Source organism: Terrapene carolina, unplaced genomic scaffold (assembly GCF_002925995.2).
Source record: "Terrapene carolina triunguis isolate 2854851 unplaced genomic scaffold, T_m_triunguis-2.0 Scaffold998, whole genome shotgun sequence".
Taxonomy (NCBI): Eukaryota; Metazoa; Chordata; order Testudines; family Emydidae; genus Terrapene; species Terrapene triunguis.
The window spans coordinates 365,948-381,278 of NW_020665349.1; the positions used below are offsets into that span (position 1 = coordinate 365,948).

At 44.5% G+C, this 15,331-nt stretch overlaps 1 protein-coding gene across 1 annotated transcript in view; it reads right to left on the bottom strand.

The window, feature by feature from the left end:
* Positions 1-7,542: 7,542 nt before the first annotated feature.
* The window catches only part of UNC13B (unc-13 homolog B), a 354,074-nt gene continuing 346,285 nt past the window's right edge, over positions 7,543-15,331 (bottom strand). Inside the window, exons 35-37 of the mRNA XM_029913862.1 lie at positions 12,477-12,569; positions 10,889-11,048; positions 7,543-9,491 (exon numbers count right to left, since the gene is read on the bottom strand). Coding sequence (XP_029769722.1) covers positions 9,206-9,491; positions 10,889-11,048; positions 12,477-12,569 — 539 coding nt within the window. The 3' untranslated portion in view covers positions 7,543-9,205. The remainder of the gene's footprint in view (positions 9,492-10,888; positions 11,049-12,476; positions 12,570-15,331) is intronic.

Here is a 15,331-nt window from a genome sequence, read left to right on the forward strand (position 1 = left end):
GTGCTGACTGGGTGAATTTTGGGAGAAGGAAGGAAGTAGCAGCAACATCCTGTAGCATAAAATACTTCTCTCCCTCTCCTTGCCCACAAAGTGCAAAAATATCAAACATGGCCACTGCATCACTTCTTCTTGTAATTTCCTCCACACAATATTTCAGACATTTTCCCACTCCCAATGTGTTTCCATGTGATTCAAAGCTACAACTAACTCTAACCCAAACATTTCAGACAAAATTTCAGGGACGTGAGATTGCCCCAAACCAGCTGGCTGCGCCATAGCTGTCCCCGGCAGCTTGGAAGTAAGTGCAGAGTTGTACAATAGCAGGTATGAGAGGTGACCAGAGTCACATAGCCCACCTTGAATGTATGGACAAGAAGCATGAACTAGTTGCAGAATGAAGGGGAAAGCCAATGGAGAGCTTCAAGGAGAGAGACATGATGAGAATGTAAGAAAAGAAGATTGTGGTGGTTGAACAAAAACGACTCAACATTTATTAGCGTTTCCATGGTTAGGTACTGTCCCCAGAGCACTGCCCCATGGCCTGGAATGGCCCTGGAGGCATCCTGCCTCAGTTTTCTCCATCCCTCTCCCCCAAGGACCAAGAATAATGCACTTATCTGTAACAACAATATTCTTCCTCCATTAGGACTTGTTTATTCTGATTCATCAGCTCTTCTTTTAGATTCAGGGTTTCACAGCCTTCCGGGGCTGGGTGCTTCTAGCCCTGGAATTCCAGGTCCATAAACTCTCCCTTCAAGTCCAGGGTCTTCACAGCCCTCCTTCGTGGGGCCTGTATATTTCCCCGTAGTAGCCTTCTGGGCCTGTAAACTCCCCCCTCAGGTGTAGGGTGTTTCACAGCTCTGCTTCTAGGGGACTGTGGGCTGGCTGACTTCTTCCTGTCCCTGGGCTCTCCCAGCAGTTCCCCTGTGATTGGGCTTGGAGTCTCCTTTTTGATTCACCCACCCAAGTCAACTAATCAGTCTCTTGATCCTCCCTAGGTGAGTCAAATAACCCCAAACCTCTGTCTGTGCTGGCTGGGAGAGAGGAGAGCCTTGCCTCATCCCCTCTGGAAGGCTCCTGGTCTTTGGCTCTTAAAGGAACAATGCTCTGGGATGATGCTATACCTCCCTGGGACCTTCTTCCTCTGCCCCAGTGACAGCTTCAGTCATTTTTCTGACCCTCATCCATTTTCCCTGAACACATGGAATAGGGTAACTGGCCTCCCAAACTCTCTCCTCTGGCCTTAAGGCTAGTCCCCCGTTACACTGAGTCTTGTTTGCTGTTGGTTTTACTGGGAAAGGGAGTTTGCTAGCAAAAACTCACCACAGCTAGGATGTGTTGGGTGGCTGTATGCTACGACTAGAGCATCGCTCTGGTCCTTTCAATATGGGAGGGTCAGGAACATTCTAGTTGCAAAGAAATAATTGACAGTATGGCAATGAATGTTCAGATAATTGCTGTGAGGTGTGGCTCATATCCACTGACTTACAGTAGCTGGAAGCAGTATGTTGGGCTACCTTACCATCTCAGTTTGATTAATAAGCTTGTTTTTATGCAGGGGGACACAGCATTATCCTATTCAAGAGCTGAGGCTTTCTGACATTTCTGATGGACTTTCAGGGTACAGACCACAAAGGGAAAACGGAGTCATCATCTTACAAGGTGGATGAAGCTCTGCTTTACAGATTGAGGTTTCCATTTCATTTATAGATTGTTACTTTTTGGGTGGCATAGACTCTGGGTTATTTTACAAACCATGATCAGAACTAAATACACTGCATGGAACAGACCCTGGGTATACTGCGATTTAAGTCAAGTAATATGCCAAAAAGTTTGCTATAAACTGCAGAGTGAAGATTTTGCTTTACTGAAGAGACAATGCATCTTTTCTATCAGCACTACTCAAGTGTAGAAGAGGAACACAGGCTCCTAATGACATGACTGATAGACCAGCACTTCAGTCATTTAGAAAGGGACGGGACACTCCCTGGAGAGGAGACTGTAAGGAATGAACCTACCTTGGCCTCTGGTGGTATAGGCGAGATGTGCACAACTTGGTTTTTCCAGCTCTAATTTCTGTGACTCAAGTACAAGCTCCCCCCTTAGAAACCCACGTTGGCTCACTCAGGAATTGTACAGACAATCAGAGCGGTCATCAACTTTAAGAAAGATGGTCTGGACAAATCATAGCCTGTATCAGCTGACTGTCGTGTAACACGGTGGTGTCCAGCATGGACTTGCATCTCCAACTTGCTGATGGTTGCTCTGCTCCCATCTGCCAGAAGCCAATTTTCAGTGCCTGAGGGATCCTTGCTCATGAACTGTGTTCTGAGGCTTAGGGAAAAAACTGGCTGAAAAAAGCCGAAGAACTGTACTGAAAACCCAGGCATTGTTTACATTTCCTCATTCTTTATAGGGGAGCATTCAGCTGCTCCTCTGCCAAAGTTTGAGAGCAAAATCTTGCTCTCTGCTCTGTGGCTTTATTACATCCGTGATTGTGATCGTCCACAGAGCTTCCTCTGATGAAACGGAGTGACTTGACCTAGGTTTGACACCATGCACGGGAATATGAAATGCCAAATAAGGACTCGGGAGGTTGACAAATGGCTACACAAAGGAGAAGTATAAACTAGTATAAAATAGTTCTCAGAAAACATCTGCTCAATATGCAGCAGCAGTCAAAAAAGCCAACAATGTTAGGAACCATTCAGAAAGAGAAATAGAGAAAATATCATAATGACACTATCAATCCATGGTATGCCCACAACCTTGAATACTGCATGGAGATCTGGTAACCCCCATCTCAAAAAACATATATTAGGATTGGAAAAGGTACAGAGATGGCCAATAAAAATGATTAGGGGTATGAACAGCTTCCCTACAAGGAGAAATTTAAAGACTGGGACTGTTCAGCATGGAAAAGGAGATGACTGAGCGGGGATATGATAAGAGTTCTATAAAATCATGACTGCTGTGGAGAAAATGAATAGGGAAGTGTTGTTTACCCCTTCACAGGAAACAAGAACCAGGATCACCCAATGAAATTAACAGGCAGTAAGTTTAAAACAAACATAAGGAAATACTTCTTCCCACCACACTCAGGCAACTTGTGGAACTTGTTGCCAAGGGAAGTTGTGAAGGCCAAAAGTATAACTGGGTTGAAAAAAAAGAATTCGATAAGTTCTATCCTAGAAGGTAGGTCCATCAATGGCTATTAGCCAAGATGGTCAGGAACACAACGCCATGCTCTGGGTGTTCCTGAACCTCTGACTGCTAGGAGCTGGGACTGGACGACAGGGGATGGATCACTCAGTAATTCCCCCATTCTATTCATTCCCTCTGTAGCATCTGGCATGTTGAAGACAGAATAGTGGGCTAGGTGGACTGATGGTCTGACCCAGTATGGCCATTCTCGTGACCACTTTTAGTACTGGCTGAAATCAGAATTGGCTTTTCAGCAACAGCTGTGTAGCCACCGGAACAGAACTCAAATCCCCCTCCCCCCCTTATATATGAAGGATCAAGGCTGGGAGCTAGAAAAAACAGGTCCAATTGCTTTAGACCTGAGGTTTCTGAAGGTTGCAGGTGGGCAGAGACTTATTTTCCTCGTCGTACAAGATACAAATAGAAAAGAGAAGGGGGCTCTGCTAAAGATGCTCTCTAGGAAAGAGAGGAGACATTCTGAACACTCCTCAGGCATGTAAACCGGCCCTTGCTCTGTGATGGCTGCACCATTCCAGAGTGCCCTTCCATTGGCCTGCTAGGCAGACAGGTGCATGCACGGACATCACAGATAATAAATGGGAGCTGTCCTATACAAAGTACATGAGACAGTGGATGGTGAGCCACAGTTCAGCAGCTTCTGGATGTGCGTAGCACAGTACTAAGCCCCTTTCTCTGTCTGTTGATCAAGTACACAAGCCACCTTAAAAAAAATAAGTCAAATCTTTCTCTCCAGCTATGTCAAAATTGGAGCTGCAAGACAGAAGCTCTCTCCCGGTATGAGCCCCAGACTCCCTGCACAACTGCTCTAATGAGCCCTGGGAACATTACCAGATGTAATGGCCAGACAGCCTAGGATGTTGTGTGTGAACATATAAAAGTTGCCAAGGAAACAAATAGGAATCAGATTCTAGAACCTTTCCGACAAGGGAGTGTCAGTTTAGGGGAGACTGGCTGGAGTGGAAGCAACATTGCTAACTCATCAAGTGAGTAGATTAATGGTCGGAGTACTCATCCTAACAGCTGAACTGCTGCTCTCAAGGAGCGGACAGACAAGGTGCTGAGGTAATATTTCTTCCTCGACCAACTTCTGTGACTAGCAGGCCAGGCTGTGGCTCTGACTGCAGCAGCTCCTTCAGTTCTTGAAGACAGAGACTGATGGTAAAAGAAACCCTATGTGCGGTTTTAATTAGGGACACAGTTAATGTATGGCCCAATCCAGTTTTAGTTGGGCATTTCCTGTGAGTTGCTCCATTCAGTATTTTTTTAACCCAGTCCAATTTTCCTTCCTGTCTTTTGTGTTTGTTTATAACCCTTACCTAGGGAGTCTGTAAATGATTCTTCTCTCTTTACCTTCCCTGGTGGAGGCTGTTTTAAATAAACTACCAGTAGCAAAGCACAAAACATGGGGAGAATTGTGGTGGCTTTGATCTGTGAATTTAGATCTGCTGTGATGAACTGAGTTGACCACTCTGACAACTGAAGTTCTCTGATGACAGGAAGCTTGGCTTAGGGATGTGGGTTCTGTTCCCAGCACCGCCTCACACTGGAGGTGGAACATTGGTGAAGTCACTTCCCCTCTCTGTCAAATAGGGATGGCATACACCTACCCCACAGCGATAACATCAGGCTTTATTAATAGCTGTAAAGTGCCCTGAGCTCATTGAACCAACAGTCTGCAGAAGCACCAAGTATTTATCCACAGGACAGTGGCAGAGTAACTGTGTAAGCTTCTTGCGCACTGCTCTGCCAATGTACCTTCAGTCCTGACTAGAGGGACAACCTCCTCGCTGAGCATATGTCTACACTACAAGTGCTACAGGAGTTTTTCAGTCGCTGTAGTGAATTCTTCTAGCTGCATCTACAGGGGTTGGGGGTTAGGTTGATGTAACGACGTCGCACAAGGCACGACATTTTTCACAGCCCTGAGTGATGTAGCTAGGCCAATCTAACTTTTAGGTGTAAACCAGCCCTGAGTCTGGCCACAGGAGAATTAGAACAATTCCAGAGAATGGGAAGTCAAGGAACAAAGCAAAGGAAGGAAAAGGTGGAGAAAAGGCAAAAAAAAAAAAAAATAAAAAAACCCTAATATGCTATTCCTCTACTCATTAAGGGAGCGTGAAACACAAATATCTGATCCTTTTGTGAGGCAAGTAACCCTTCTTTACTCAAAACACGCCCATCGTTATGACAATTTCTCTTGACTCAGACATGCAGGGTATGTCTACACTGCAGCTGGGAGGTATAATTCCTAGGTTGGGTAGACATGGCAGCCGCTTTCACCGGTACTAAGAGAACTGGCAAATCCAGTTAGCTCTTCACATCCATTCTGATACATTCTCTCTTCAGTAAAAATATCAGACACACATGAAAATCTCCAAGAGCATTGGCTTAACTACAGCTGTCAGAGGCTTCAAGTCCACAGCTATGGGACAAGAATATAAAGTTTCTAGCTCAGCCAAAGTCCCTAGGTTTCTCTGGCAAAAGGAAAACACCAGACATTGGGAAGTGTTCCAGACGTAGCAGAAAGCCAAGAAACAAAACAAGAAAATGGACAGACTGTCTATACAAATGTATTATAAAGCAACCGTTGTGCCAATTGTTCACATGATTTTAAGGCTCATCACAAACCTGGTTTGCAGTGTGGGTTTGTGGACAGAACATGATATTGAGACTCGGGAGACCTGGGTTCTATTTTTGGCTCTGCCAATGGCCTGCTGGGTGACCTTTGGCAAGTCACTTCTTTTTGTGCCTCAGTTTCCCCCATCTGTAAAATGGGAGTAATGATACAGACCTCTTTTGTAAAATGCTTTGAGATTTACAGATGAAAAGTGCTACGTGGACATGTCTTCACTGCAGTGTTTGGCCCAAAGTATAATTGGACTGTTGTTCCTAACCCAACTCCCATCCACACAAAGGTGTGGACAGTCAAGCTGGAAAGGCATATCGAGTGGGGTCCCGCAGGGATCTGTTCTGGGTCTGGGTCTGTTCAATATCTTCATCAGTGATTTAGATAATGGCATAGAGAGTACACTTATTAAGTTTGCGGACGATACCACGCTGGGAGGGGTTGCAAATGCTTTGGAGGACAGGATTAAAATTCAAAATGATCTGGACAAACAGAAAAATTGTCTGAAGTAAACAGGATGAAATTCAATAAGGACAAATGCAAAGTACTCCACTGAGGAAGGAACAATCAGTTGCACACATACAAAATAGGAAACGACTGCCTAAGAAGGAGTACGGCGGAAAGCGGTCTGGGGGTCATAGTGGATCACAAGTTAAAAATGAGTCAACAGTGTAACGCTGTTGCAAAAAAAGGAAACATTCTGGGATATTTTAGCAGGAGTGTAGTAAGCAAGTCATGAGAAATAATTCTTCCGCTCTACTCCGCACTAATTAGGCATCAACTGGAGTATTGTGTCCAGTTCTGGGCGCCACATTTCAGGAAAGATGTGGACAAATTGGAGAAAGTCCAAAGAAGAGAAACAAAAATGATGAAAGGTCTAGAAAACATGACCTATGAGGGAAGATTGAAAAAATTAGGTTTGTTTAGTCTGGAGAAGAGAAGTCAGACTGTGAAGCAACACTAGAGTGACACGGAGTGATGTGATTAGTTGCACAGAGTAACTGAAGATGAGTTTGCAAATCACTTGAATACTTCTCCCTTCTCTCAGCACAGTGATGAGTGCTGACTTTCATCTCCTGGGCTTTGTTCCGGTAAATCTGGAAGTGGATAAGGTGATTCCACTGAGGTTGCCTATCAGACCCCAGGAGGCAGCTTTTTCCTCCGTTTTTATTTTGAATAGTTGGCTCTCTACAGGGTGTGTGCAGCCATTACTCAAGAGGGAAAACAGATAGAAAACAAATGAATGCACATCACAGCTTGACAATAGGGCGCATACAGCCATAGATAGCTGGGAAAATTCACCTCCAACAGGCCAGATCCCATCGTCTGATACAGTTAGTAGCTACGCTCTTCTGGTCCTTTGAGGTTCCAGAGAACAGACAATCAAGTAAAGCAGCTGGGGGATACAGATCAGGTAAGTGGTCTCTGTGAGGACACCCACAATGTAGAACGTAAGTAAAACAACATGGAGCACTCAACTGAATTGTGTTTCAAACATCATAAACAGAGGAAAAGCTCATACAGCCTCTTCTATCCCCTTCAGTCCTGAGGGGAAGAGCATCTCTCCATCTTGCTTGGGGTTTACCAATTACAGTTTATATCCTTGTTGAGAACTTGCAGCACCAAAGAGACTGAATGAGTTTTGAACAGGCGGAGTCATATGCAAAAGCACAGAAGTGACCGCTGCTAAAAGATAATTTATTAAAGACTGTACTATCATCATTTCCTAAAACAATGGCACAGACAATGATTAAAAATCATAACAATCGCTTGGAGTTTTGGAGATCATTATTATAATACATCTATAGACAATAACAAAGCAGGTATGCAGTCTCTGAGATCTCTACAAGCCGGCCTGTGAAGTACAAGATTCATATCATACAGCTGTACAAATGTCAGAGAAAAATAGAAAATAAAATACAAAAGGAATCACCCAATATGTAGTCCTTGACAGTTATTGACAGTGTTACAGTACATTATGTGCCAGGACTGGCTTGTTCCACCTTCCATTTTCAGAGTGTGACAGTGCTCACTTGGCTGCAAACAGGAAGGAAAAGAAGTCTCAAGTACAAATCCTAATCTTTGTCTCCCAACCTAAGAAATATGTTAAAAGCCAATCCTGATGTCCCCGTAATCATCTTTGCTCAAGACTTCTCATTTTACAAGAAACAAATTGGACACTCCTTTTATCTAGTGCAAAAATATTTCCCAGGGTGACATGAATTCACAGAATGACCGACAGTCATACTTATGCAAACCATCCTCTGCACGGCCAACTGCAACCTTGTGATCAAGAGAGAAGAGTCCCTCTCCCTCCCCAACCTGTGTGAATGGACAGAGTTCTTTCTGATGAGCACATGCTGTGTCTGCCCCAGACAGGCCATTGCATCAGGGTACAGAGCAAGGAATCCTCAGCTACTCCATGGAAACAAATGCCATTGAAATCTTGTAAATATTGAACCACCAACTCAAACCCAAACCCTCTGTGTTTGCTACATGTCAAAAACCTAGTGATAGCACAGCGCTGAAGTTAAAAACAACATACAGCAGCCATTTAATTTGTCATCACCATAGTGCTTGTTCCATGGGTCAGAGGTGCCCAGAGTATGGCTCGTGGAATCTAGCAGCCTGCAACAGCCTTCATTTCACAGCAATATGGCTGCACCAACTAGTGACAGTGTGCTCAGCTGTGGTCTACTCTTGGTTAGCTGTCTTTGCAGCTCTCAATTGGGCGAAGGCTTGGGGCACCTGGGCTTTTGGCTTGCTTGTCCTGACTCCGCTCATGACAGCACCATCTTGGTCATACTTCATTCTAGCTGCATAGTCTAAAAACCATGCAGCATTTTTTAAGTTGATGCTGAGGTGCCCGCGTGCCATGTTGGCATGTACTGGCATTATCGACACAAGAACATCCTTTGGCAGCTCTACAGTAAGGGGAACAACTGTGCTTTTCCAACAGCCAAAAGTATTGTTCTCCTCCCAACATGTCTGAGTGGTTTGTTTCATGTTTGATTCTGAAGACATTTCATGTCTGCCAATTCCAGAGGATTGAATCACAGTGCTCCATCTCCACACCACCCAGTATGCCCAGACCAGAGAGAAAACCATTTTGTACAAAGCACAATTTGTATCTTAAATAAAAGTGTGTGTCTCATTCTCTAGGATGCCTTACCCAGACACTAAACAATAAATAATTCACATCCGATTGGTGGATTTGTTTCCGGTACGGCACGTTTGCTATTGTAGCTAACACCGACTAACTGAAAAACCTTTTGTAATTAGTAAAAGAAAATGGTTGAACACTTGCACATATTGGCACAAGGAAAACGAGAGGGGGAATGTTCAGAGCTCAGCTCAGGTGCCTTCTTCCGTGGAGCGGGACTCCGATTTCAACTTTACAAACTCTCTGGCCACTTCGTCATTGGTTCGTTGAGAAAGAATCCTCAGGACCGTGAGCCCCGTCTCGTCCATGTGAATCCTACGCCCTAGTGGGCACCAGCAAGCACAGCTTCCTTTGTCCGCTATATCTCTGAGCTGCATCACAGCTATCCCCAGGACTCGATCTTCCCGAGCAAAGCAGTAATCCTTCACACATACTTGGAGCTCATAGGCATCTGGGCCGTCTTCATTCCCCAATATGCTGAAAATGACAGGCACAAGTTACTCAGATTAAAGCAGAAAGCATACTGTCTCCTTAGATCCCCTTGCAGCAGGGGAATCCTCTTAAAAATGTTATCCAGTCACATTTATTTAGTCAGAGTCATGGCAATTACATGGGGAACAACTCCCAGAGCTGTCACAACAGGAATGTACCATCACCCTGTGCACATTTTAGGGCTCTGAGCCTGCCAAAGAAACTTCACTTCCAAAGAAAATCTTCATCAAAGCAGAACATCGTAAAGGTGCTTTGCGAAGAAAACAAAAGGGGCCATCCTTTGTTTCTTTATGAGGGATTAAGACAACCTGACTTCCAGTTTTCACCTTTTTGCTTGTTTATCATATCAGAAATTCAGGTCCTGTTTAGCCTGGAATATTCTATGATAACTGGAGAACTAGTAAAATGATGATGTCACAAGAGTCAAGAGAGCGAAATTTGAGCTATGAAGAGAAGGGATTTTTAGTCAGACCCTTTTAAACCATTGTTTTTGTTGACACCCTTGCAACTTGACATTTGGGAGAAAGGAGGCCCCTATTCAGTGAAGGTGAGAGCTAAGAATAGATATCCCAAAGACTCCCCCTCAACAAGCACCCCAGCAAAACCAGGGATTTAACCTTCCCCATATTTTTAAGGTTAAAAAAAAGAGCAGAATCCTCTTCCCCACATTTTAGAAAAACCCTTTTCCAGCCTTCCTTACAATCAAAGCAGCAAAAAAGTGACAAGCTCCATTTTTTCCAAAATCCTTTGGAAGTGATATTTAACCTCTCATTCTGACTACGGAGTTGAATGAGGACTAGTCTACTTCTCCGTTTTTAAGGCCTTCAGAGAGCAGAGGCCTTTGTATTAATGAAAGGCCAGTTGAAAAGTTCAATATTCAGTGTTTAGAACTGCGCATTTCTAGCCATAGGAGAAGATGGTATCCTTGGAAACAAGTTTGGAGGACTGCTTGTCCCATGTGGCTAGTAAAGATCGAAACTAATGGGCAGACTTTTGCTATCACATGAGGAAGTTTCAGCCTCAACTCTACCAACAAAAGTGATGACTCATTAAAATAATGGATCATACTAAAGCAGGCTGATGTGCAGCAATACACATAATACGTATTTCTGAAGGTAACTGACAGATGCTCTTTACATGAGCCATAAATTGTACACATCTGTCCCTGAAATCAGCGTTCCAGCAGCAGCAGCAGCCATTCAGCACTTTCATGATGAGTTGGTTCCTCATGCCAGAATACTGGACCTGACTAAGACACACCTGCTGCTTCCGGTTACCCTATTGACACGGACAGGTCATTCTATTGCACTCAGCAGCAGCGCGTTATCTGAGCTCTGCATGTGCTTCCCGAGGCAGACCCTCAGCCTGTCTTTCGTACTCACAAGTGAAAGGTTTCGTTGTATTTGGGTGCCCAGTTGTTGCTCTTTGATTTGGTTGTGAACTTTCTTTTCTTGTCACTTTGATGAGGTCCAATCATAGTGACTTCAACAAACGGGCGGAACATGCCGGATGTTTGCCATTTCAGGTCATTGGCTGCCACAACTAGACAAGAGAGAGAAAATCAGAGCCCTCCTCTGCAGAAAGGTTCATCTGTTCAAACAGCTCTAGCCAGCTTTTAAATGCTGAGCTATCCACAAAAATCACACAAAACAACTCTTCCGGTTAAAGGCTTCCCAGCTGTTCAGTTCAGAGGCTCTGATCTGAAAGAGATCAGTCCTGAACTCACATGGGGCTGGGATATATTATTTTACTGAACAAATTACATGCTTTTTTATTCATGATTTAAAGTTCTGTGGAGGGAATTTCGTACTCAGGAAAGCAAGAGGTTGGTAATATTTGCAATCGGCAGAGGTAAGGCAGGCAGGCAGGCATACTGTTTTAGGCACACAGCTCTGACAATGCACCTTAATGCTGATCAGCAGCACCCCTTTGCCATTCCAGTCCTGGGCAAGACTCCCACTGAAGTGTCTATCTCCTTGAATTTAGCTGGGGAGAGCAGACACACTTGGGTCTCTTGATTTTTATAAACAAGACGATTCCCTTCTTACTGTCACTTCTCTACTTGGTGTAACTCTGAGTCCTATGTGGGATGAGTTTGAATCGTCGCTCGGGGAAAAGAAAGTGCTCTGATACTACGGCTAGCAGTGAGGCACGTGAGCTGCAGCTACTGGCAAGGTTTTCTCTGTGACGGGTCCTCAGCCTTAGAACTCTTCCTCCACACCCAGCCACCAGAGGCCAAATGTGTTGGCTCTCTAGACGCACCGTAGAACTCACCTTTTCCCCCAGGCCTTTGTGCGGAGAGATGGTGGATATTTATGTATAGGCAACCCCTCCTGTTACAGTGTGGGTTTTACTCTGTGGGACGGGGGCCTTAGAGAGACTTTTATACATTTGAAGAAATAAAGAAAACTAATTAAAGGCAGCAAACATAGGCTAGCGAGAAAGTAACTGAGAAGGAGCCGTGGAGAGGGAGAAGGAAGAGGTAGCCTCAGCTGAATCACTGTCATGCCCATTTGGCCATCAAGACTAAGCCCAAAATCCCTGAACGTGTACAGACTCTGCTCTCTGGGTGGCTCAGTGAATGGAATAGTTCCTTAATGAATGTTGTCATTTTGTGCCTTGCTGGGCAGAGCACACCACTTTGGTGGGATATTTGCCGGCCTGATGAGAGCCATGTATTTGACTTGAGTGTGTTCCACAAAATTACTTTCAAAAAGGAAAGAACTATGCATCACCATGTGACTGGGTGAGCTGGGACACCACTGCCATCATGCGGCTGTTTCTCTAGATACTCCAGATGGGAGCCCAGTTTTGGTCTTCATTTAGTATAATCGTTAACTCTACCCACAGACTGGACAAAATCAGATACACTGATATATGCCAGCCTACAGCATGGACACAGGAGTACAGTACCAGTTCATTCCTGCTGAACAGAGGTTAGCACCAGCAGTGCTTCCTGCTTTACTATACCTTTCACTGTGACCTTGTGTTCACCAGTTCCTGGGTGTGTATACAGGTCGATCTGTATGGACACGTCACCCACTGGATCATCCACACCAGAACCTGATGCAAAGATTGACAAACACCGAAAGAAAGATTAGTTTATTGGCACCCAGCTTCAGCTTATGCGCTCGGCAAGGCAATATCCCATTTGCAGTAAGTTAGCCCATAACCAGCTTCCTTGCAGACCCTTCTAGTTTGATAATGCAAAGGTCGATCCAACACCACATTTGTAGGCCAAATACACACCACATACATTACAACTTTTGGGAACAGATTATAAAAGTAATTATACTGCAAAGATTTCACACTAGGAAGGATTACAGCATGGTTTTTGAAGTGCCTTGAAAACCTACAATGGATCCCAACAGAAAGCATCTGCTAATGAGTTCCTACCAAGATATTGCACACATGTGGGCATTCCTGTGACCCGGGGCAAGCACCATTTTCCTCCATGCAAATGGAACTAGTGAAAACAGAGGGGGGAAGGTTCGGAAACAAGGGATGAGGACATAGTATTGATACTAAATTTGCTCTGAGCCAAAGTACACATCCAGTCTTCCAAACAGCGTTCTGTACTTGCACACTGGATAAAAGCTACGATTCCCAGTGCCTCCATCCCCAAGGAAGAGGAGAGTCCCTTCAGACCACATAAGACTACGAGGAAAGTTAAGAGTTTACAAGCTGCTTAGAAACTTTCCTTTATCAGTCAGCCAGTGAGTAGTTTCAAAAAAGAGTTTCATAAATGAAAAGGTAGCATGTTTTAATAGAACAGGCCAGGGGAAGAGAGAGGTCAAATGAGCTTTACAATTCTCATGTTATGTTGTGTTTGAGTGAAATTCAGGACAAAATTTGAAAGAGAGCACTAAAAAAATCATTTGGTTAAATTCTCTAATGCAGTGTTTCTCAACCTGGAGGTCGCAACCCCCGGGGGGGGGGTTGCAAGAGGGATTATGGGGGGTTGCAAGCAGGGCTGATGTTGGGGGGTTGCAAGCAGGGCAACTTGCCAGGGGCCCCACAAAGCTAATTTACATGTTTCAGCCCTAAACAGGGCTGAAGCCCCAAGCCCCCAAGCTTAAGGTAGGGGGTTACAATTTTTTAAGTCCAAAGGGGGTCCCCAGGACAAAAGCGTTGAGAAACACGGCTCTGATGTATGACTGAATTCAAATGCTTGAAGGGTATTTTGTAGGCAGCAATCACTGTCATTTTAAAAGAGGAGGATGTAAAGAAATGTCTGCCATTTCCTGAAGTGTGCATGATGTGGTACAGACAGTAATTGCATGCAGATCAAGGCAACTTGACATATGTTCATGTATCTTGAACTGTAACGGATTCTTTTTGGGAGTGCACCTGAAGGCTCTAATTTATTTATCATGCCCTGGGAGCTCTAAACAGTCGTTTAAGATATGAACAGGCTGAGTGGATTTTCTTGGCTGTATCTTCTTCCGATCACCAGACTGTGTACTAGTAGAAACTGATTAAGTACAGAGAGGAAGGAACAGTATGTAAACACCCAATCAAGGTTGGGGGGGTCTAATTTTAGACCCTACCTTGGTTTGTTGGTATGTGCACATCACATTGCTCCTTCACTCTCTTCCAGCATTGTTCTGATGAGTAGACAGGTTACTGACATTTTTATTGATATATATATATAGAAAAACCACAAAGAAACCTGCCCTCCAGGCACTTGAGGGACCTTGTATATTTCAATGCCCTTCCTGCCCACAAAAACCAAGAGGATGTTCAGAGTACAAGAACTGAGTGACATGCATGACTCTGCTTTGGAAGAAACCCAAGGGACAGAGTTGTGCTGCAGGCAAGCTATCCAGCAATGAAGCTGGCATTTTTCAATGTTATGGCCCTTGTTTTGGGGAGCATGCATCATGTTTTACCAAAATTACATTGGGCCTGATCTGCATTTCATTTACCCCAATGTAACCCAACAGACTCTGACGGAGCCACTTCCTGATTTACACTGGTGAGAGCAGAATCTGGCCTATTAAGTTTTAAAGCTGATTCGGTTTGGGGCTTGTCTATCTTCACTCTGTTTCTTTTTATAGGAAGATCCTGCTTTCTTATCTGAAGTGCTCTTATACGCAGAGGCCCTGGGAATATCAGTAGATGGCAAACAGGCCAGAAACATTCTACACCATTTACTAATTTCTTGGTGGTGGTGACTGAATTAAAACTTGGGCATGGAAATCTTGCTAGATTGGTGATATGTGAGGGTGAGGGCTGTACACTGAAATCACATGTGCAACATGTTACAGATACGTTTTCACCTAAAAAACAAAAGCTTTGGGCAACATACAAAAATTGGAGAGCTGAAACCCAGCAGGATTCAAGCGAGTGGCAGGACTTCTAGCTTCCCTCTCGAAGTCAAACTCTTCAGCTGATCCCTACCCTTGCGTATGCATTACACATTACCATGTACCATGAAGAATCTGCCTCAGCAGCATGTGAGCATGCACATCTAGTAGTGGTCACACAGCCACAGGTAGTGCATAGCAGAGGATAAGGGCAGCCTGTAGCATCTGGCAAAGAGACTGTTTATTAACCCTGTATTGTCAGAACAGAATGTACATTCCTGTGAATTAATCTCAAGCTCCAGCAGAGCCTGCATGGCAGGACCCACCTCCTTGCGTCACACAGCCCACGGCTCTGCTCTCTGTAGGGTGGAAGCAGTCCACAAGGGGTAGGTTCTATGGGGAGCTACAGGGAGGTGGGTCTCTGGAACGGGTTTCCAAAAGCAAGGGAAGTTTGCAGCTGGCTAATGTTGTTATGGTAACAGCATTAGTCTTGAACATACCCTTATCAGGAAGAAC